The following is a 25,935-nucleotide window of genomic DNA, read 5'->3' as shown; positions in this document are numbered from 1 at the left end:
AGAAGAGCACGCCGATGTTGCTTCTTCACTTTGTACTCTGTTCTGAATGCAAACAAACTTCTTTCAATAACATTTTTCACAAAAACACCAAACAAATGACTTACAAAGTATTGTAAGAAAATTAGCTTGAGTTGAAATGTGTATTTTATGTGTATGTTATGAACATTAAATGTTTTTATTTTATTTGAAAAAGTGTGCTCTATTTTTTTCGTATGTGCTCTTTTTATAAACTGAATGTGCTCTTTTTGCCTCTTGAAAATCTGGCATCCCTAGTGATACCATAGTTGTGAGCTTCTTTTTTTATCACTGGGTGCTGCCCGATTCTATTTTTGGCACAATGACAAGGGACCTCCTTTATAGCTGAGTCCCAACGGCGTTCCACATTGCAGTAAAATCCCTTAGAGAAGTTTTGAAACACTTTGAAATGTGTCTTCAATCACAGAAATGATAGTATCAATTAAAAAATTAATTGAAAGTAAATTAAAAAAATAATTGATCCAATTAGAAATTTAATTAATATGATTAATTTTTGTTTCAAATAAAAAATTTGTTTAATCAATTAAATTTTTAATTAACTATTTTTTAAAACTCAATTAAGACTTTAATGGGAAAAATTTTCGTGTAATTTTTTTCTGTGTCCTCAGCATGTCTGAGTAGGGACATTTCTGAGGGTTTCAAAGCTTCTCTAAGTGGTTTCACAGAAATGTGGAACGCCGTTCGGACTCGGCTATAAAAAGGAGGTCCCTTGTCATTGAGCTTAACATGGAATCGGGCAGCACTCAGTGATAAGAGAGAAGTTCACCAATGTGGTATCACAATGGACTGAATAGTCTAAGTGAGCCTGATACATCGGGCTGCCACCTAACCTAACCGCTGAAAACTTATTGGTATTTGGCCAAAACCTTCGCAACATGTGGCAGGAATTATGGCCTCCAAGCGGCTACTAAAGGCTTTTATTTTGGTCCTTTCCCGGTGAAGCCCCGTATTGAGATGATCGACATTTTGGCATTTTTTCGTACCTACCTAATGTGTGTGTTTCTCGGTTTTTTAAATCTTCTCCATATGATTTCACCATAATGTGCAACGCCATTCGGACGCGGCTATAGGAAGGAGATCCCTTACCATTGAGCAACATTCATTATTAAGAGAGAAGTTCACCACCTGTGGACTGAATAAAAGTGAACCTCAAATAAGAGAACCACTTGTCACTCATTCACTCTTGTTTCATGCCAATAATACAGTTTTCTCACCATCTGCAGAGTGAATAGTGTAAGCGAACCTAAAATAAGAGAGCCACATGGCAATCATACATTCTTTTTGAATGCCAATAATACAGTTATCCCATATATTTTTTATGGGAGCAAAATGTTATCAATCGATAACATCTCACGAATGCATTCCTTAAGCCCGGTATGCGTGCACCTCTAGCGAAAATTTCCTACTTTTCTTTCTTTCCTTCATGAAGCGTTATTATCGATTGTTAACATTTCCACTAGAACTGAATACCGAGCTTTATTGGCCATGGAAATTTCATTAGAGTTGCTTAGCGGACTTTAAAGGCAAAAATTTACTAACAATTGAAAATGATTTTGTGTTTGTTATTACATTTTATTTAAATTTATTACTATCGTCATATACCGCAAAGAAAATCAAATCAAAGCCAAAGTTCCATTTCTGTAGTCATCAATTGAATGATATAATGGAAACCGCTTACATTACAGTATTTACGGTGACAGAGATCTGTGACGATTTTCTATCTCTTTTGATTGATGCTCTATCGTTTGAACTCAAAAATGAAATGCCTCAAAGTTCAAAGTTATTAATTCAATTACTAGCAATCATGGGGTTGATAATACAAAGAAACATGTAGGAGTATTGTGTCTATGTATATGACGATGTTATTGTCTTATAAAACTATGCTAGATTATCTCTTTACTTCTCTCTGTCACTCCTCTCTCTCTCTCTGTTAAACTTTGCTAATGCTAATGAAGTAATTATGACTCCTATGTAATTACGCCCGTTTTATGTTGAGAGCGCTAATTTATTGAATTTCTTTTGATAAATTATGCAAACTTCAGTGCAAAAGTGAAATCTTCTATAATTGCAAAAGACAATCATTGCCTATATGCGATTCTAAGCTAAGCTATGTGATATAAAAAAATCAACACAATTAAAATTATTCAATTATTGCTAATCAACAGTTTGTTGGAAATTTTTTTCTTTGGAGCATAAAATAAGTTTACTGATCGGGGGCTATACAGCAGCATCTTTAAGATGACAATAAAAATCACTGTTTCCCTTACACTTCTTAAAGGGAAACTGAATATTAAAAACAAACATTTAAATTTCTTATGAATCAGCTACAAAAAATTAACTATGGAATTTATAAAAAAAAATTGGATGGAACGTGCCTTTGTAATTTTTCACATTGGCTTTCAAAAGTCAGGGAATGTAATACACATACACACAAAAAAATTTCACGAAAATTTTTCCAATTAAAATTTTAATTGAGTTTTAAAAAATATTCAATTAAAAATTTAATTGATTCAACAAATTTTTTAATTGAAACAAAAATCAATCACAAAAATAATAGTATCAATTAATTTTTTAATTGGATCAATTAACTTTTTAATTGACCTTCAATTCATTTTTTAATTGATACTATCATTTCTGTGATTGAAGACATTTCAATTAAAAATTAATTGGATCAATTAATTTCGTGATTGAATCAGAAAAAAAATTTTTTGTGTGTAGGTTTTTGTATATGGGGTAATTATTGGATTTAAGAGTAAATATCCATTAGTGACTTTAAACTTAAAAAAGTAGTTTAATGAATTCAATAATTAAAATCAGGTGAATGGGTCACATTTAAGCCCGGCCCTAAACCAAAGTTTTGAACGAATCCACACTAAGAATCGGTAAACTTATTTTTGTTAATAGGCCGCAAACCTACTTCACCACCGTGGTGGTTACCATGCCCGCCTTGCATACACAAGGTCGTGGGTTCGATTCCTGCTTCGACCGATCACCAAAAACTTTTTCAGTGGTGGATTAACCCACCTCAGTAATGCTGGTCGCATTTCTGAGTGTTTCAAAGCATCTCTAAATGGTTTCACTGCAATGTGGAACGACGTTCGGACTCGGCTATAAAAAGAAGGTCCCTTGTCATTGAATCGTGTAGCACTCAGTGATAAGAGAGAAGTTCATAACTGTGGTATCACAATGGACTGAATAGTCTAAGTGAGTCTAAAATATCGGGCTGCCACTATACCTAAAAAACCTACTTCATCTTTCTTGGTAGACTCCGTGGAAGGATTTTCGCCAACACCTGTTTTTCTAAAAAAGACAACTCTAGTCACAAAGAACGTCCTGCCTTTGGTTTTGGTCAGGGTGGTCTGGGAGACCTGGTTCATGCCCATCACAAGAAGGGAGCCGTACCTCTGTGAAGAGTCCAAATCCCTCGGGGTGTGAAACCAATACCTCCAGAATGCGTTCCCTCGTCAATTTGCTACCCATCCTCATACGTAGTTGTGGCATATTTCCTTTTTTCTCAAAAGTTTCAGAGTGACTCCTCCACTATGCTAGACGATTTCACCACTATTTGGCTCAAAGTCTTCGCACAAGCTTCAACAGGAGGAAGTCTGCTCTGATCGGGACTGTTGGCCAGTCTTCCTATTATATGGACTGTTCACCGATCTGTTAACCGATCTTTATTTGCTGACAAGATCTTCGATGTCCGCTTGCTGATCTTAGGGTATTTGGCCAATTGCGCTATTTCGGTGGATAACTGCGTAACACAGTTTCTCCCGGCAGCATCTCTCTGTTCTCTGTTCTCGTAGAAACATGACAACCTACCCCTTTCAACATCCCCCTTCCTCTACTGCAAACATGGTTCGTTCATAATTATTTTTTCCTTCTTGGCGGTTGACTGACTAGATGCAATTACCTTAATCGAATTCGTTCGAACCTTTCCGCCTTCCATTTGAATCTGCTTGCTTGAGATACCATTGGGGGCAGTATTTGGTCTTTCCATTGGTCTAGAAAAGGGATTGTTTTTTTCCGGTGTTTAAGATCTTATCGTCTTTCCCATTTGAGGAGGAGTTTTATGTTTCCTTCTCGGATCAATTTGCTTTTCGTTCATCATCTGGTTCAGTCTTTTAAACTTTCGCCGCTCTGCCCCAGATAATCTCTTTCTCGTGGTCAGTCTTGTGACGTCATCGTTAAACCTTGCGACCTTATTATTGACCCGACGTCAGTTGGGTTCGCCAAGATAGTGATATTGACGCCTTCATTTATCAGATTCTCTCTCTAACTCCTTTGGAGGGCGGAAAGGTCCTAACCTCCACTGAGCCTCTTCATCTTTCTTATAGCATAATCTTCGATTGCAGGCGCCAAGTTGCCCACAGCTATAGTAGCTGTACCAGTAACTCTTTCCTCAACTACTAGTGCCAAGTCACCCATACCTTTATGAGGTCAGCGATTGCCTGATATTGACGCTTCATGATTCGTAGGTTGATCACTGACCGCCGGCACTGGGTCACTTCCTCCCTGTTCGTGTAATATTCATTTACGTTTTTTGACAGTGTTGGTCCACGGGAGACTCTAATGATCGTCCTGAGATGGATGTCCAAAACGTCTATCTTTTCCCCCTAGCCGCCACTTGAGGAGGCACCCGGAAGGAGACTCACTACTCCTCTTCGTTAAACGATTTACGTTCCAAAAATAAGCTTAAGTCTCCCACAGCTTCCTCAGGCAAACAGAAATACAAGCCCGACCTGTCTGAAATTGTAACAGTGGCCGTTGACGAGAATGTAATGACATGGTAGTAGAGATTGAAAGATTTCTATAAAAATATTATGCGAGAAAAATGTGTTGTTTTCAATTAACAACACTAACTTAAATTCCCTTTTATTTATGGTTTATTGTTGGCAATAAATCCAACGACGACAGACGATATTTATTGCTATAATGCAAATGATCATATGATCTGAAATTGATATTAAGTACATAAACACAATTATACCCCACTACTCTCTGCAGTCGAAGCTGTTAAAAATGCTCTGAATATGTGTTAAATGCTTCTGTTTAATGTCTGCCTGTTATTAAATATGTTAATATGGATGTTTGTGTACATGTGCTATAATGAGAGTAAAGTACTTAAGTTGAATTTACAACTGCCTTAAATGCAGACATATACACACATACACACGCACGTGGAGTCCCCAAACACTGTAATGTAAAACATCGAGAGACCCAGACAAACAGATGTTTAAAATTAATGTTAACACCACCACCCCATAATCATATAGACAACAAAACATGAGAAATGCAATGTAAAACATTCATATACCCATTATGACCGATTATACACACACTAATCACATGTGGTTATGCCACAAAACCACCATAGCCGACGTCATCCTCATCCTAATAGAGAACGAAGGAACATTTGTAATTGAATTGGGATCTGAAGAAATTCTTGTTGATTGAAATGTTAAATGTAATGTTTAATTATTCACATAATGACGATGAGATGGCATAGTAGCAGTTTTTGATTCCATGAATAATCCATGTTGTCTATCTGCATAATAGCAGCCATTCACTTATATATGTGTGGCAAGTGGTAAGTAATGTGATATCATTTCACAAATAAATTAAAATTGAAATGAATGAGCTAAAGAGCTGTCTAAAGAGCATATACGTTTGACAGTATGTATGTGTGTGTGTTGTGTATGGATTATGTGAGTGGTTTGTTTATATGTCCAGTAGATATTTTCTCCAGCATCTGTTAAATTAAGTGATCTGTCACTCATTCTATTGCCTCTTTATATTGGGGATGTGATATAAAAAAATCTGATGATATAAAGGGTGATTTGTTAAGAGCTTGATAACTTTTTTTTTAAAAAAAACGCATAAAATTTGCAAAATCTCATCGGTTCTTTATTTGAAACGTTAGATTGGTCCATGACATTTACTTTTTGAAGATAATTTCATTTAAATGTTGACCGCGGCTGCGTCTTAGGTGGTCCATTCGGAAAGTCCAATTTTGGGCAACTTTTTCGAGCATTTCGGCCGGAATAGCCCGAATTTCTTCGGAAATGTTGTCTTCCAAAGCTGGAATAGTTGCTGGCTTATTTCTGTAGACTTTAGACTTGACGTAGCCCCACAAAAAATAGTCTAAAGGCGTCAAATCGCATGATCTTGGTGGCCAACTTACCGGTCCATTTCTTGAGATGAATTGTTCTCCGAAGTTTTCCCTCAAAATGGCCATAGAATCGCGAGCTGTGTGGCATGTAGCGCCATCTTGTTGAAACCACATGTCAACCAAGTTCAGTTCTTCCATTTTTGGCAACAAAAAGTTTGTTAGCATCGAACGATAGCGATCGCCATTCACCGTAACGTTGCGTCCAACAGCATCTTTGAAAAAATACGGTCCAATGATTCCACCAGCGTACAAACCACACCAAACAGTGCATTTTTCGGGATGCATGGGCAGTTCTTGAACGGCTTCTGGTTGCTCTTCACTCCAAATGCGGCAATTTTGCTTATTTACGTAGCCATTCAACCAGAAATGAGCCTCATCGCTGAACAAAATTTGTCGATAAAAAAGCGGATTTTCTGCCAACTTTTCTAGGGCCCATTCACTGAAAATTCGACGTTGTGGCTCGTTAGTAAGTCTATTCATGATGAAATGTCAAAGCATACTGAGCATCTTTCTCTTTGACACCATGTCTGAAATCCCACGTGATCTGTCAAATACTAATGCATGAAAATCCTAACCTCAAAAGAATCACCCTTTATAATTATTGAAAATTATGTTGCCTTTTCTGAAGTAGGTCTGGATTCGATGGATATTAGAGTGAAGTCATGCTAATGAGGATATACAAGTTCTGTTATACACTATTGGAAGTTGCCTTTGACCATAAATCGTAAAGCTATAGAAAATATTTTCATAAAAAAATTGTAATACAGCCTCTTATTATAAGCAATTTTGATTATTTTATATAGATAAACAGTTGACGTGTCTTAGAACACCCTAATATAGACTTTAGTTGATTGTTTGACCTCAAACATGTGTCTGTTGCTAAAAAAAAACAGAAAAACAAATGTTGCCGAATACTTAAGGCTTGACATCATTGTTCAAAGTTTTAAACATACAAGAAGTGAGGACAACTTGGGGAAATGGGATCAATAATCATATAGTTGATTGCTTTCCTGTGTAATATCCTTCTTAACATTTTGGAGACTTTGTATTTTCATGTAGAGAGAAAAACTACAAAAACAAACAACAACTGCACGTAAACGAAACATGATGAAGCCTATAAAACTTGAAAGATTTGCAAGTTTTACATCATCACAAATTTGAACAAACTTGATTTGGGGATCATGTCGGAATCGATGTCTCCATGTCTTTATAGCCAACATGGGTCGTGTATGTATGTGCAGCAGCACATGATGCCAAAATCTGCTGCGGCACTTACTACACTCATCACCCATTCATTCACTATTCATTGAGTCAATGAACTGTCTGATGATGGGGTTTACCATTATGGTTGTTATTATTGTATTTTAGCATAGATTCGTATAAACACAACATAACGGCATGTAGTAGTGCATATGGGATGTTCCATAATAAATAATTTAATATTTTTTACAAGGGGTAAAGTGTAAAAAAAATGAGTAAGTAAAAAAATTCAACTATCAAGGGAAAATATGGAAAAAAAAAAATACCAAAAAGACAAAATAATAATAATGAGGTCATAAATTTGAACTGATTGGCTTGTAGATAAGAATCGGTTGTTATTTTAAACACATATGCAGAATTTTGGAGATTTTCATGTTTCAAGAGCAGAATCGTATTATTGGCCAGCAAACATGTAATATGTTTGTCGCAACCATCTTATGTTCTCGAAAATTATGTATCTGATTTCGGCAACCGTTTGCTACACGCAAAGAAAAAAAAAACGTTTGGAGAACGTGTACCGAAAACGTTTTTATTTTGTTAGAGTTTTTTGAATTGCTTCGAAAATTTTAAACTTGTATTACCAAAAAAATTCGTTTGTTACAAAATTTTTATTTTTTCAATAAAAAAAAGTTATTTTTGAAACAACAACACAGTCCATTTCGTTTATATCAAATACTGTTCTTTTCTGACTTTAGGTCTTTAATAAGACACATTTTACAGTTCAAAATTGAATATAGTACAATGTAATGTTGAACATTTTTTCGGAATCTCCCGAACATATCTGGAATATATGTACAAAAAAAAAACTTTGGTCGAAGCAGGGATCGAACCCACGACCCTTGGCATGCAAGTCGGACGTAGCAACCACTGCTCCACGGTGCCAAACTAAATGTTTGTTTCTGTTAAATATACTTTGTTTATTCCGTTCGTGGGCGCCGCAAGCTATGCTATATAAATATAACTTATATGGATAATTATCTATTGATGACCATAACAGGTACATAGCTCAGTGGTTAGTGTGTTGGCTTACAAAGTGCATGGTCCGCGGTTCGATTCTCCGTCCAGGCAAAAGGTAAAACAAAAATTTTAAAATTTATAAAATCGTATAATTTCTTCGACATTGTTGGTATTACAGGAAAAGGTGTTAAGAACTAAAAAACCTCGTGGATGTGAGAAAGATGTGAGGGAAAATGGAATTAGCAAGTTTTTTTTGTTTAGTATTTATGAAATTGTTTTTACATCTTGGAAAAGAATTATTTTTTGCGTGTAAGAAAACAACATTTCTGCGACAAAAATGTTACAGGCTCACCGTCCAATTTCCTTCTCTGCGTGTACTTCTTGAGAATCTTGATGTCTTAATTTTTATTCGATATGCCTGAAATTTGATATTTACATTTAATGTAGGATCCTGCTTATTCATATATGAAGCCCCTTTACGAACTAATACTCCAACTTTATATCCACCCACTTTTTTCGAAATTGCTTAAATTTTATATATGTTTGTATCGTCTGTATCGGTCCATCTTTTTATGTAAACCCCATATATTCATGATGATTTTCTACTTCTTTAATATATGCTTAAAATATTACCATTCAATTTTCTGTGTAACACTCCATATTGATATGATTATTTGCAGTAGATATGTCTCAGCTCTGTGTAAATTTAGAGGGGGTTTGTATCTATGCTGCTGCACTTTTTTTATTATCGTTTCGTTTTTTTTTGTTTTCAATTTCATTTTCATTTAATATATAGACTTTTGTTTTTAACATAGACTTTTTGCTTCATGCATCATTTACTTGCTGTCACTACATAAGCTACTACAGCGACAGCGGCATATGATGATGTTGCTACTATGGCTACTGACTTTCAAGGAGGTAAAATAGCTAAACAGCACCTAGCCTACAGCGAATATAATAATGCAAACAAATTTCTTTCACTTTTCACAGATGTCTTAAGACGAGACAACAGTAGATGTAAGAAAAAACAACAACAACAATACCAACAACGATATGAAGAAGTAACTACAAAAACTTGCATGAGAAAATGTTTTTGGTCGCATTGTATGCAACAGTCAAAGAGAATCCCCCTCCTATAAAGTTATCTATAGTGAGGAAATATAGACAATGCTATTGCTTTTCTTAACAGAGTCATAGCTAGTATTTGATATACATAGATGTGCATATGTGTGTGAGTGTAATGTTAGTTTTGTTTGGAAACACTTTGAGGAGTAATCACAATAATCTTTACCTTGCCTCTAATAATAAACTTCGTAATATATCGTTAGAAAGCACCACACATTACACGAGCCAAATTGAATGATTGCTTCATGTTGTCGTTGTTGTTGTATTGCAATTGCTTGAACAGGTTTTCTTTTCATTTTCTTTTGCCATTGGGGATCGCCTGTTGAGGTCATACAGGTGGTTTTCGTTGGGATAATCGGCGAAAATTGATTACAGGCAAACAATCAGATTATGCACATACACATACAGAGAAAAACTACATAAGCCAACATAAGTGATGTTTACAGCGAACTTGAGAGTATTCAGAGGAAAACACATAAAACCAACTTCAGCTTAAAGAAAGGTCACAATAATCGTGACGTATAGGATGAATGGAAAGGAGACATAAAGTTTAGTATACCTAAGGGTGAGAGTGTAATAATATAAAATAAATTTGTGAAATCAATAGATGATATCCGGTTTGGTATTATATAACTTTGATGTTTGTCTTGCGGTTATCTCCTTATAGGCGTTGAATAATTAATTAATGTGCAACAAGGAGTGATGTTGTCAAACTCTCTTCAATTTATACAACATGCTGGGACTTCATTTGAAATATATAGAGAAAAAAAACTTTGTTCCATTACTCATCCAAAAAAAAAAAACTGCCAAATAGGCTTTCTGAAATAGTATTTCATTAAGCTTTTTCATCCTAAATATTTATAAACTATGCACGTTTCTTGCCACACAATTTCATTTTCAATTCTGTAAGACATCATTTGCCTAATCGTATTCAAATCAATCTTGTTTTTTCATCATGTCAATAGATTCTTTAGACGACAATTTATGGATGCTAATTTTCCAGATTTTCCAGCAGATGTTTAAATTACGCTGCATTCAAATGACTAAGAAATGTCAAATTGAAAGTAAAATTTATAAACAGCCTATGATAGAAGAAACAATTCTACAATCCCTTCAAGCTATTAGCCACACTCAGACTCCGGGCCCTCTCACTTCGTACGTCCCTGCTACTAACCCTTTCTCGCAAATATAAAATATTCATAGTCTGTAAGAGGGACATTCAGAATTCTGAGTCTATTACCCAAAAAAGCTATTCATTCCTTCCATTTGTCTGTCTGCCTGCCTGTGCAAGTTGCACTAATAAATTTATAAAACGTTGCCGTCAACATTAATTTGCAATAATCAAAATGCAAATATGACAACCATGTCTACAAAGTGCTGGACTATTATGAAGATGAAGATAGAGATCACATTGAGCAGAGTAGAGTGAAATGAAATGAAATGAAAAAAATTTAATTCAATTCAATGAATAAATTGCATCTACAACTTTACAAAAGATGCAATACAAAGTTTGAGTGTACGTTTGCCAATCGAAAAATAAAATGAAAAAGAAAATAAAGACAAAAAACAATGAAAACGAGATATATTATACTAGACAGTGGATTGGAAGAGAATTAAAAGAAATTTTAATTAATTTCATTTAATATATTTTTTAAATTAATTTTAATTTAAATTAGTGCATATATATAAACAATCGCTAACGAAGTCTCCCGAAATATTTGCTAGCAAAAATATTCACAGAATTTTTTATGCAAACTCAGTAGGGGAAATTTCGTTACACAGAAAAAAAATTCATCTTGAGTTTTAAAAATTTTTAATGAAAAATGTAGTTGATTCAACAAATTTTTTAATTGAAACAAAAATCAATCTCAAAAATTAATAGTATCAATTAATTTTTTAATTGGCTTTCAATAAATTTTTTAATTGATACTATCATCTCTGTGATTGAAGACATTTCAATTAAAAAATTAATTAAATTAATTTTAATTTCGTGAATGAATCAGAAAAATTTGTTTGTAGAGGTGCCTACCGGCCTTTGGCAAAAAATCCTTTAGAGGTGTCAAAGAGGCTTAAATCGCACTACCTTAAATAAAAAAAAAAACTCAAACTTCCTAATCTAGACTATCCCCCAAGTTCTGGTTTACGAATTCACAAAACGCAAAATTTTGAATTTTTAATAACTTTTGAACCATTCCATGTTTTGTCATGAATTTTGTTCCAATTAAATTTCTTATCAATAAGAACTATTTATAAAAATTTCGTATTATATATCATTATGGTTCAGAAAATAGAGGTTGAGAAAAATTTTGCGTTTTGCGAATCCGTAAACCAGAACAGGGGGTATGTAACTTAACTGTAAAAACAATTTCTCTCTATATCATGCCACATTTCTCCATGTTTGATACTTTACAAGGCCCTCACACATAATAATGTATGCGTTTATCTCTGTAAATATCAACCAACAAAACATGGCTTTTGATTGCAACTTCATGCCGCCATATATCTTTCCAATTTGATTATGTGGCATATTAGTAAAGTTTTTATTCACTTAACAGAACACAACAATGACTGTTACAAACAAGACAGCGATGGCTGAGACCTTCCCTATTATCTTTGGCACTTGCACACACACACACGCACTCCTACACCTCTCACATATCTTAGACACTTTCTGCACAGATGTCATCACACAGAAGTTAGCTAAATGCTAACAAATTTCCAGTCCTTCCCAACGAGCGACATTCTGTCAGAAGCCATCAGACCCAACAGTTTTATGACAGACACATATCAAATTTGATTTAATAAAATCAAATAACTTTGCATGTTCGGTCATGTCTCGTCTCTATAGTCTTAATACATTCCATGAATATTTGCTGTTGTGATACAAACATATGGAGGTTGTGCTCAATTGATCATAGAGCAGTATATGAAGATTGTGAGTGAGAGAGTGCGAGGGTAAAGACAGAAAGTGTGGATAATAGTGTTGCGTGAAATGACATTACATAGTAGTTGAACATGTTCAGGTTTTAATTACCATATTTTTTATTTATGCCTAATAAAAGTAATTATGTTTATGTATTTTATTAACGTTTAATTAATTAATTAATGACATTTGTTATGAAGTTTATGATGGACAAAAATGTTAAATATTTTTATTATTTCTTAATGTTATTATTACGTTGCAATTGTCAATGGGGGATGATGAATTTTGTAAATTTGAGATTTTGAAATTGGATTTTAAGATTTTTCCAAAGAGAATTTATATAAATTATAATTGGCATGCAGAAAAAGTTTACAAACAGCTAAACATGGTAAGTTTCTTATTAGGTGGTCAACATTTTTACAATAATTATGGAAACATATCTCGTATATCATTGTTGATTAAGATTTGTTTGGAACCCTTAAGTGCCTAGATTAATTAAATATTCTTAACGTGCATTTAATAGTAACTACCTACTATTAATAATGATATCACCTGCTATTGTTTACATTTATTTTTCCATTGCCTGCATCGATCTTTTTAGTTTCGTTTTTCATTCATTCTTTCAACACATGTTCAGAAACATGAAAGCATTTTTTTTTGTTTTTTTAGTGGTAAGTAAAAATATATTTTTGGTAGCATTTTTTGCTTTTCTTGGAAATTTTCTATAAAAATAAGATTTTGACAAAATTTTCTATAGAAATAAAATTTTGACAAAAATTTCTACAGAAATAAAATTTTGACAAAATTTTCTATAGAAATAAAATGTTGACAAAATTTTCTATAGAAATAAAATTTTGACAAAATTTTCTATTAAAATAAAATTTTGACAGAATTTCCTATAAAAATAAAATTTTGACAAAATTTTTCTATAGAAATAAAATTTTATATAGAAACAAAATTTTGTTGTTTTTTTGATTTCAGCTTAAAACCATACATTGACTAAACTACAAGTGTAGCTTAACCAACAGAGGAAAAGAATGTTTGTCAAATTTATTTGGGCAAAGCCCTATAGACTGCAAGATGGTTGGATGGACGCACGTTTCGGAATTACCACATTCCTCATCAGCATCCTCTACTTGCAGCAAAACTATCAACCAATTATCAGAATAAATTCAGGCAGTTCATTAAACCCAACAATAAACCACACTTGAACCCTCCGAAAAAAGGCTTTACATTGATAGCCGGCTTATGCCGAAATAAATTCGTACAAACATCTCTCTTTTCCTTTGCACCATCAAATCATCGATTTGAGTGAAGTTGGCTGGGTTTTATTTTGAGCGTGCATTCTCTTCTTTCTTTCATTCGTTTTGTTTTGTTATTGTTGGTTTTTGTTCTTTAATCATTGTTGTTGTTTTTTTATTTCAGCTGAAAACCATACATTGACTAAACTACAAGTGTAGCTTAACCAACAGAGGAAAAGAATGTTTGTCAAATTTATTTGGGTAAAATCGATGATTTGATGGTGGCAAAGGAAAAGAGAGATGTTTGTACGAATTTATTTCGGCATAAGCCGGCTATCATGTAAACCTTTTTTTGGAAGGTTCAAGTATGGTACACTTTTGGGTTTAGTGAACTGCCTGAATTTATTCTGATAATTGGTTTATAGTTTTGCCGCAAGTAGAGGATGCTGATGAGGAATGTGGTAATTCCGAAACGTGCGTCCATCCAACCATCTTGCAGTCTATAGGGCTTTGCCCAAATAAAATTGACAAAAATTCTTTTCCTCTGTTGGTTAAGCTACACTTGTAGTTTAGTCAATGTATGGTTTTAAGCTAAAATCAAAAAAAAAAAAAAAAAAAAAAACAACAACAACAAAGATTAAAGAACAAAAACCAACAATAACATAACAAAACGAATGAAAGAAAAAAAAAATTTGAAAAAAAATCTATAGAAATACAATTTTGACCAAATTTTCTATAGAAATGAAATTTTGACAAAATTTTCTATAGAAATAAAATTTTCTTTTCTATAGAAATAACATATTGACAAAATTTCGTATAGAAGCACAATTTTGACAAAATTTTTGATAAAAATAAAATTTGGGCAAAATTTTCTATGGAAATAAAATTTTGACAAAATTTTCTTTAGAAATAAAATTGTGCAAAATTTTATAAGAAATAAAATTTTGACAAAATTTCCTATAGAAATAAAACTTTGACATAATTTTCTAAGAAATAAAATTTTGACAAAATTTTCTAGAAATAATATTTTGACAGAATTTCCTATAAAAATAAAATTTTGACAAAATTTTTCTATAGAAATACAATTTTCTATAGAAATAAAATTAAAAAAAAAATTTATAGAAACAAAATTTTGACCAAATTTTCTATAGAAACGAAATTTTGACAAAATTTTCTATAGAAATAAAATTTTCTTTTCTATAGAAATAACATTTTGACAAAATTTCGTAGAGAAGCACAATTTTGACAAAAATTTCTATAGAAATAAAATTTTGACAAAATTTTCTATAGAAATAAAATTTTGATAAGATTTTCTATAGAATTAAAATGTTGACAAAATTTTCTATATAAATAAAATTTTGATAAGATTTTCTATAGAATTAAAATGTTGACAAAATTTTCTATAGAAATAAAATTTTGATAAGATTTTCTATAGAATTAAAATGTTGACAAAATTTTCTATAGAAATAAATTTTTGACAAACTTTTCTATAGAAATAGATTTTTTTAGCTGGAGTGGCAACCGTGATTAGAGTACGATACAGAAACATTATATTCACTCTGAGGTGTTTGAGCTCCCCAACAATAGCCGTTTGTGATTTTCCCGCCAAATATAATTTCTGCACACTAATAGGCTTGAACAACACAACGAATTCCTTTTTTGGTGATTTCTAAATAATATAATGAGCTATCAATAATACAAATAATATGGGGCCCAGGAACTAATTTATGTTTTTACTCAGCTTGATTAAGACATTTTTCCACACCCTCAAAAAAAATCGCTTCTCTAACATATGTTCCAAACATATTTTGCAGGAATCACATATATTATTGGATACTGCTGAAACATTAATATGTTTGTTTTATGTGAACATATTATATGTTTGGAAGCATTTTGAGCCCAAAAATATTATATGCTTGGAAGAATTTTCCCCAAAGAAGATTGTGCTCATTCCCTCATATAATTTTCACTTCCACAAAATTTTTTAGTTCTTGGCACCTTTTTGTGTAATACAAATAATGTTGAAGAAATTATTCAATTTTTTAAATTTTACCTTTCTCCTGGACGGAGGACCATACAGTTTGTAAGCCGACACACTATTCACTGAGCTACGTAGCCGTTATGGTCCCCTGTAGACAATTATCGTAATAAGTTTATATAGCATAGTTTGCAGCGCCCACGACCCCATACAAACATAACATTATTTAACAGAAACATACATTTGTTGGCCACGTGGAGCAGTGGTTAGCATGTCTGCCTTGCATGCAAAAGGCCGTGGGTTCAATCCCTGATCCGACCGAACACCATTTTTTTTTTAATTGACACATTTGTACTTAATTTTTACCTTTAAGGCCGGTATTAAGTTGGCATTATCACTCTAAAATGGAAATGTTTTGCCTTTTACTTTTCTTTAATAATTCATTTTAAAGAAAATAAACTTTTTCAATTGTTTTAGCTGCAAAACTCGAACTTAATGTCCGCTTTTCTACTTGAAGGTGTCCGTCAACTCCTCTTGGTTTATTCTCTTTGTTCCGAATATCTATTCTCTTTACTCCGAATTCTCATTCTAATATTCAAATTAAATAATATTTAGACTTAAGCATATTAAATTTTTGGCCTTATCATAAAACAGTTTCCGAAACAACATACAAGCGGTTTCACAGAAATTGCTCCCTTTTGATTCTCTCGCTGTGTTATGTTGATATCTTTCGTCAACCCTCCCGGTTTACATCTCTATTTCTTTCTCTATACTCTCTCTCTCTCTCTCTCTGTCGCTCTCTAAATAAAATATCACAACATATATATGTCTACTCGAAATTTTTAACTTTATATATGTTTACATTCACACATATTATTTTTATGAAACATTCATGCCCCAAACATAATATATTCTAACATATTAACATATGTGTCCCAAACATTTAGTGTTAGTTTAGGAACATTAAATGTTTGCACTTAAATATATTGTGTTTAAAAATTGTGCCCGAAACACATTTTGTTTATATCGGAACATATGAAAAACATATTTTTCTAACAGTGTACAATTGTGAAATTTCCTAAAGACTCGGGCCTAAATGACGGACCGATAAATAAAGAAATAATGATGATGGTTCACCCAATTTTATTAACTGAGGATTGAGAAGTACACTTGCGTTCATAAATACATGGTGACCGAACTCCCATTTTCATTTCTCGAACATTTGAATGACGATCACCGCTCTTCTGGTATGACAATAAGTTTTAAATTTTTACTAATTTTCTGCCAGATAGCATATTTATTTATTATTTTTTTATAAAAACTTGTCAAAAATTCATTGGGGATTTTTGTGAGGAATTTTAACTTACATTAGGAATTTTTGGGGACGAAAGCGTAGTAATTTGGAGAGCCGGAAAAATACTGGCAACACTGGATTTCTGTAAACCTAAGCTTCACTTAAATTCAGATTTTCCAAAATTCGGTAATAAAAATAAATGCAGGCTGTATGTATGTAGCACAAATTTCTCCAATGAATTTTTTGTATTACATTTTGTTGTCAAGTAATCAAAAAAAAACTTTTTGTTCATAATCTTTACAAATCAATGACCCCAAATGACATCCTGTAACATAAAGAGATGTACAATATGGGCATCACAAAACTGTCAATAGGCATAAAATAAACGTCACTGAGATAACGTCAAAGTATTTTACGTTTGACCCCCTAACTCAGACATAACACACACACACATACACACACCCTCGAATATTTCACATTTATTTCTATACAGACATCATGTACGAATATAGAACATCTTAATTAATAATAATAATAAAAATGTAAATTGTTTAAAAATAAATTTAGAACAATAACAAACAAAAGAGATCACTTACGCTGTTGTTGTTCCACCACGCGGCATTTTGTTTAAGTGACGATCACGCATTTACAATAACGAAATAATTTGCACTAACAAATTTCGGATTTTTGCGGTTATTGTTATTTCACTTTCAAAATTCTCTCTCGTTTTATTTATAAGAATTAATTTTTTTTGTTGTTGTTAATTTTACAGCTAAATACCAAACAAAAATTGGCAAATGACAAAAGTGAAAATTAGAATAGTAAGACACCAAAAAGGGACGAGGAGAAAAACACCTACAGACTAATGAACGAAGAAAAATCGACTGAAAAAATAACGACGTCATGCGTTTGCGATTTTGGCAGTGGGAAGTGTAATGAATTCAGAGCAGAAACGCGAATTTTCATGTGAGGCGAAAAACAAAACAAATCTAAAAACATGAAAAAAGGGAGAGTCACTCAATTAATTTTTTTTTTATTTTGTTTGTGATTCTGTTTAATTTCATTATACACTAACATACATCACTATGTTGTTAGAGTGTTATTTCTTTGATAGGTAACAAGACATGGGCAGCAGAAATACTACTCCTAATCAATAATTACTTCCAAAAATTAATTTTCTGACATTTTTGGCAAAGAAACCTGCGTTTTTTTGTAAATATTAAATTTCTTATTTTCGCGGTTTTGGTCGCTACACCCAGAAAAAAGTGCCTTCGAAACTAAAGGAAAAAATTTTCATTAATATAGTTTATCCATTTTATTTCCATTAAGGTAAATTTTTGTGAAAAATAATAAAATTTACTCGTTTCAGTAAAAAAATCCTAAACTGTAAGCAGTTAGGAATAGTTCATTAACTAGAATAAGGCATGGAATTTTACTCATACTATTTTCTTCGCTGGGTATAAGAATTTACTACTGAACAAGAAAATTTTATTCACCGATAACAAAGCATTCGTAAAAATAAACAAAACCCGAACTAAAACCAAGTTTCCTCAAAATTAGTAAAATTTCTTATAAAATGATAATTGCGACTTCCTTTATAATAGAAAGTTTTTCATACATACGAACAACACTTGGCATAGAAAAATATTTTAGTTCATTCGTACTAAGAAGTATGCAATCCAATCAAAACTTCAGGAAACAAACTTGTTAGAATATAGGAAATTTTCCTATATTTCTATTGTCTACCTGTAATCGATACCTGTCATCGCAATCGATGTGTTTGCGCGTGGGTGTAATCGATATATTTGCGCGTCGGTTGTTTTTTTAGTTGGAATCGCGTTGTTTTGGTATACGGAGAGATTGTTAAAAAATAATATGGTAAAATAATATAATAAATAACAAATAAAATATATAAAATATTTGTTATTTTAAATTAGTGAGAAAAATTTTCGTTTTTTTAAATAAATCTATCAATGTTCGTGATAGTGTATAAAGAAAGAAAACACCAGCAGAATAACAACCCTTTCATTTGTCTTCATTTTGGAATCTTCAATTATCAGGTAATATTCAGTGACGCTAACCTTTTGCAACAAAAATGTTTTATGATTTTTTATATTTGTAGGTATTGAAATTGTAAAAGGAGGACAAAATCGTTAGGCAGCAACTTATTAAAAGTGAAAAGTACAAGAAGAAGAAAAAGTGCGTTTTACAGTTGATAATATCACACGGAAATTGGAAATAGTGGAATAATAAACTAATATTTCAAAGAGATTCGATGCTGTTGATTCTTAATAAATATATTCAATATATTAATAAAACATGTCTTTTATTGAAGATAAAATTGCTTATAGAAATAAATAAAATTGTATTTAAAAACGAAGGTAAGCAGTTCTAATTATGAAGTAAAAGTTTAACCACAAATGTGTAAGATTTGTCGAAATGAATGAAAAAATTTCAATAAAATCATTCCATATATGAATTCAAATTAGTTAAATTTTTTCATTCTGTAGTATAGTGGTATATAAATATAGGAAAATGTTAACTAATATATGGAATGCATTATTCCTAATATCTACGAAAATCACATCGTTCAAACAAATAAAAATGTCTTTGGCGCTATACGAAGTTCCACTTTCTTCACAATGAGTTCATTTTAACTTAAAGAAGGGGTCACTTTTTTCTGGGTGTAGTTTTAGCCAAATGTGAGAAAATTTTCCTTCATTTTGCTTACTTTAATGACATAAACTAAAAATGAGAACTGTTATAGAACTTTTTTTAGAACATTTTATACAAATTCGATCACAAAATATTATTTTTTTTTTCTAAAATGAGTAAATTTTACTTTATGAACACAATGGTCATAGTTTCCTAAAATGTGTGAATTTTACTTAAATTTTGTGTGTCTTGAGCTTCGTATTTCGTTCAAAATACGAAATTTTCTTAAACCACAGAAAAATTATTATTTTTAAAATTAAATTTGATAATTAATTATTTAACAACAAGTAAGGAAAGTCTAAAGTCGGGCGGGGCCGACTATAGGGCTGTTTTCTTTTAGCACTGGATACCCTAAGCCGTGAAGGACTAAAAGAAAACAGAGTACTCGTTTATCCAGGACATCTCCAAAAATATGCAACAGCTGTTTAAAAACAATCACAGAAAAGAAGTGAAATCTTGCATTTTTAATGTATGAAATGCTCCAATTAGTAAAAAAAATTACTGCTGCGATTATTTATGACACTATACCACTTTGAATTACATGTTTTTCGATAAATTAGTCACAATAAAGTGCTATTGTGAATCGATGAAGCGTCACTTTATCAAAACACAATCTGGCAAGATCGGCGCGGCTTGCACTGGTTAGATGTTTCTTACAAATGTTGTATCCAGTGCAAAAAGAAAACAGCCCTTATTACCCTGCACCACTATGTAGATCTAAATTTTCGATACCATAGCACATCCGTCAAATGTGTTGAGGGCTATATATAAAGGTTTTTCCCAAATACATACATTTAAATATCACTCGATCTGGACAGAATTTGATAGACTTCAACAAAATCTATAGAGTCAAAATTTAAGTCGGCTTATGCACTAGGGTGGAACACAATGTTAGTAAAAAATATGGGAAACATTTAAATCTGAAGCATTTTAAGGAAACTTCGCAAAAGTTTATTTATGATTTATCGCTCGATATATATGTATTAGAATTTAGGAAAATTAGAGTCATTTTTACAACTTTTCGACTAAACAGTGGCGATTTTACAAGGAAAATGTTGGTATTTTGACCAATTTTGTCGAAATCAGAAAAACATATATATGGGAGATATATCTAAATCTGAACCGATTTCAACCAAATTTGGAACGCATAACTATAATGCTAATTCTACTCCCTGTGCAAAATGTCAACTAAATCGGAGTTAAAAATTGGCCTCTGTGGTCATATGAGTGTAAATCGGGCGAAAGCTATATATGGGAGCTACTTCTAAATCTGGACCGATTTTAACCAAATTTGGCACGCATAGCTACAATGCTAATTCTACTCCTTGTGCAAAATTTCAATCAAATCGGAGTAAAAGATTGGCCACTGTGGTCATATGAGTGTAAATCGGGCGAACGATATATATGGAAGCTATATCTAAATCTGAACCGATTTCAATAAAATTTGGCACACTTGACTACACTACTAATTGTACTCCTAGTGCAAAATTTCAACCAAATTGGGGTAACTCTTTGGCATCTGGGACCGTATTAATCCATATCGGGCGAAAGATATATATGGGAGCTATATCTAAATCTGAACCGATTTCAATAAAATTTGGCACACTTTACTATAGTACTAATTGTTCTTCTTGTGCAAAATTTTAAGCAAATTAGGGTAAAACTCTGGCTTCTGGGGCCATATAATGGGAGGTATATCTAAATCTGAACCGATTTCTTCCAAAATCAATAGGGATCTATTCTGAGCCAAAACACATACTTGTGCCAAATTTGAAGTCGATTGGACTAAAACTGCGACCTAGACTTTGCTTACAAAAATGTGTTCACGGACAGACGGACATCGCTATATCGACTCAAGCATTTTTGGCAAAGACACCATGTGTCTGTCTCGTCTCCTTCTGGGTGTTGCAAACATATGCACTAACATATAATACCCTGTTCCACAGTGTGGCGCAGGGTATAATTAGTAAAATTGTTTAGTTAAAATTTTCTAACATAAACTTTTTTCATGGTTCACTGATTTTTGGGTTCCCTATTTTCTTCATCTGTTCTTGATTTTTGAAATTGTCAAACTTGTCCCTCATTCTGTTAAAAAAATAGACTACGATTTATTTTGTTTTTTTTTTCTAATTTTAACAATCCCTTCATTTATTGTGGGAATTGTCCAAATATTGCTGTACACACAAAAACATTTTTTTTCTGATTCAATCACGAAATTAATTAATCTAATTAATTGTTTAAGTATTGGACATACATAATAATACTTGATTAAACAAAGTAACTGATTTCATTTGCAAATTTCAATAAATTTTTTAATTGATTCAATTAAAAATTTAATTGATATTGATTGCAAAACTCAATTAAATTTTTCATTAAAAACGTAACCAGTTTCAATTACTTTTATAACTGACTTAGTGTTTTTAGTTTGATTAAAAAATTGATTGTTTAAAAGAAATTTTTAGTTAAAAATTGAAAAATTTTCCACCACCCTTTTTAAATGACTTACACTCAAAAAAAAGTGAACACTCTATTTCACTAAAGCCAATTTAACTTTATTTTAGTTCATGGAATTATTATGTTTGGAGAAAGTTTCCTTTACACTAATAATTTTTTGTGTACGTTAGTTAAATTATCTAAAACCGAGGAAAAAAATATACTCAAATGAAGCATAAAGATTAACTAAATTCGTGTCTTCCACAAAATAGTTCAGAATTTCTTTAAATTTGTAAATTTTTTCCAAAAATGCGTCCACCATGAACTTCGTATGTCACTAAAGACATTCTTGCAATTTTGAACTCCAAGTTTTTCCTTCAAACTATAAATTTTTTTTTAACAAGTGAAAGAATTTAGTTATGTCTAATAAATTTTCTTGAATTTGTCGAAAAGTATTTACTTATTTTTATGACATCGGCGTGATGCCAACGTTTGTAATACTATTTAGTTAACATTTTCTACAAATATTCAAAATTTTCTAAAATTAACCGAAAGTTTTCTTCCTGGTTTGATTAAAAAGTCAATTAATTTTGTAATTGAAAAATTTTAAATTTTCAACCATAGACAACATAAATAACTTAATGTTTCCATCTTGTTTGAAAAGTTATTTGTATCAATTAATTTATTAATTGAAAAAATTTTCAATTTTAATCAATTTTTTAATTGGAAATATTTTGGTGATATTTTTTTCTGTGTACTACAAATTTACCCAAAATGCCAAATTTAGTATTCTTTTCTATTTCTTTCCAAAATTGTTAGAGAGTAAATAGGAGCACACCATCAGTCAATCTCACTTTTAATTTGATGTGTGAATCTATTTAATTTCCATTTTGTATTTTTTTTCGGCAAACGTAGGTAAATACATCCATCTGTATTTACATAAGATTCAGCAAATAAAACAGAGTTTATATTTTATATTTATTTCTAAAACAAAGTTTATATAGTTATTTCTTTATGTTCATATGTTTTATTGGCACTCCCGATTTCTCGAACACCTCTCACACTGTCTCTCTCTCTTTCTCTCTCTGCCTCTTGTCTAATGTGAACATTAATCAATTTAGATCAACGCTTAAATATTAATTTCCGTTAGTAAGAGACGCTCGGTTGTAGTTGTTGTCTTTAATGAAAAACTTCCCCGGCAAAATCCAAATCTCTATACCCCATCTCTTCAACACATGAGACTACAAGAACGGTGGCTGTGTGGCAACAATTAATTTTCATAACGCCATGCAATTGCCCGAATGCGACATACACGAGTATCTATGTCGTCTAATGCCGTTCTAAATGATCACAAAAAACAACAACAGTAAAATCGACCAACAACAACAACAACAAATATCTGTAACTTGAAAATACAGAACAATGAAATGAAAACATTTCATTTGATCATTTGTTATTGTTGTTGTTGTTGCTAGATGGAGGAATACAAAATTTATTAACAATTGAATTATTAAAATGTTCACACACACGCACACTCATGAATTATAGTATACTGTGAGAGTGTATGACTTCGCGTGTAAGATGAGAAAACTATTGCAAACGATCTCACGTTCTTTGAACATCAAATCAATTACTACACTGATATACAATGGAAATGCATGTTGATGTTTAACTTCAACTTTCTAATTATTCTGAAGGAATTATCCTTCATGTATAGAATTTTAACCATCTTACCGTCATAATGTTCGTTTTTTCTTTTTAATTTACCAAAATTTCTTCATTCATAAGCAGAATTTCCAAAATTAAAAAAAAAAATAAACTTTCTTTAGAAAGGGCTATTATCGAACATTTATTCAATTTGAAAAGCTCAGCTAGATTTTCGACTTATTTATGTTTGGAAAAGTCAACTTTTCGACATTACGGATTCATGGAAGAAGGACAATATCGATTCATTTTTAAATAGCTCAACTAGGGTAGGTTGGGTATAGTGGATATAAAATCCCTCACAGCTTTAATAATTAGCATCCTTCTTTTGACATTACGTACTATAATTTGGGAGCAAGGACAATTAGGGGAAAATTAGTGTACCGTAGGGTTATACTTTTTCACCGAAACGAAATCGCCTTTAGACTATTCAGTCCAGTGTGATACCACAAAGATGTATTGAGTGTTGCCCTCATCCATGTTTAGCTCAATGACTGGGCGCTTCCTCATGGCCGAGTCCGAACGTCGGGTGAAGGTTAGGTTAGGTGGCAGCCCTATGTATCAGGCTCACTTAGACTATTCAATCCATTGTGATACCACATTGGTGAACTTCTCTCTTATCACTGAGTGCTGCCCGATTCCATGTTAAGCTCAATGACAAGGAACCTCCTTTTTATAGCCGAGTCCGAATGGCGTTCCACATTGCAGTGAAACCACTTAGAGAAGCTTTGAAACCCTCAGAAATGTCACCAGCATTACTGAGGTGGGATAATCCACCGCTGAAAAACTTTTTGGTGTTCGGTCGAAACAGGAATCGAACCCACGACCTTGTGTATGCAAGGCGGGCATGCTAACCATTGCACCACGGTGGCTCGGGTGAAACTCTCAGTTAATTTACACGAATTACTGAGAGGGGATAAACCGGTGCTAAACAAGAAGGAATATAATCATCCCAAACATACTTCAAGACTATAATGCTACTTTTTCATGTTATGTACACGGAAATATGTATCTGATTTCTACAAGCAAAGGTGGCGAGAAAACATTATTATTGAGTCAAAAATGTTCCATGTTACCCGTGAAAAAATAACATTATGCTCTTGAAACATGTTTGGGGTGATCATGTTCCAAGGCTCGCTGACTTACCATTGTGCCACGGTGGTTCCCTAAATAAATATAACTCAGCTAACTTTAAGGTGAGCTACATCCAGGTGCCTCGAAAAGGGACAAAAATCAATCCTAATATTCTATTAGCAGACAAGCGATTTATGCTTAGCCAGATAGTTCAGACAAGAAATTTCGAACAAATTTCCTTTCATAAACACTGACAGCCAATTTCTCATATCCGAAACGAACGCATTCGTTCGACTGAAATGCCGAAAACAGCTGATTTTCCTTTATAAATTCAGCTGTTTTGGGCATTCTAGTCGAACGAAAACATTCGTTTCGGATATGAGAAATTGGCTGTGAAATCAAAGTCCAGGAATGCTAATGATATTCCGTCAGAGGAAAATGTGGTGGCTGATTACAGTTCACCTAGACCTCGCTTTGCGTTGTTTCGAAGTTGCGTTGCTGTTGAATCAGTACTAGTTTTCACTTTGCGTCGTTAGATTTTCGAAGTTGCGTTGTTATCGTTGTTATCTATCTCCAATCTTTGCATGATTTGCCATAAAAACTAATAATTCACTTTGCGTCGTGTTTTTTTGGAACGTATCTGCGACGCACAGCGAGGTCTAGGTGTACTATACTATGGCGAACTACTCACCCTTACTCCTATTGTCGCCTTCGCTTTCGTCCACGCTTTTTGACGTCTGTCACTGTTTCGTCGCCTCGCCACTAATTTGGTATTCCTGTGGAGAGGTGACGGCGACGACTACTTTTTGTACCAATTACAATACTCGGTAAAAAATGCCCAATATCACAGGTTTACTATACTATGGCGAACTACTCACCCTTATTCCTATTGTCGCCTTCGCTTTCGCCCACGCTTTTTGACGTCTGTCACTTTTTCGTCGCCTCGCCACTAATTTGGTATTCCTGTGGAGAGGCGACGGCGACGACTACTTTTTGTACCAATTACAATACTCGGTAAAAATGCCC

General features: G+C 32.7%; 1 protein-coding gene across 5 annotated transcripts in view; it reads right to left on the bottom strand.

Moving 5' to 3' along the window:
* The window catches only part of nemy (cytochrome b561 family member no extended memory), a 62,830-nt gene that overhangs the window by 5,683 nt on the left and 31,212 nt on the right, over positions 1 to 25,935 (bottom strand). For 3 of the 5 annotated variants that reach the window (XM_075312106.1, XM_075312107.1, XM_075312108.1), the window contains exon 2: positions 17,580 to 17,755. The exons of the other annotated variants lie outside the window; for them this stretch is intronic. In XM_075312106.1, coding sequence (XP_075168221.1) covers positions 17,580 to 17,629 — 50 coding nt within the window. In that variant the 5' untranslated portion in view covers positions 17,630 to 17,755. The remainder of the gene's footprint in view (positions 1 to 17,579; positions 17,756 to 25,935) is intronic. 5 annotated transcript variants of the gene reach the window in all.

This window comes from Haematobia irritans, chromosome 5, assembly GCF_050003625.1.
Source record: "Haematobia irritans isolate KBUSLIRL chromosome 5, ASM5000362v1, whole genome shotgun sequence".
Lineage (NCBI taxonomy): Eukaryota > Metazoa > Arthropoda > Insecta > Diptera > Muscidae > Haematobia > Haematobia irritans.
This window is presented reverse-complemented; position numbering and strand designations above follow the sequence as displayed.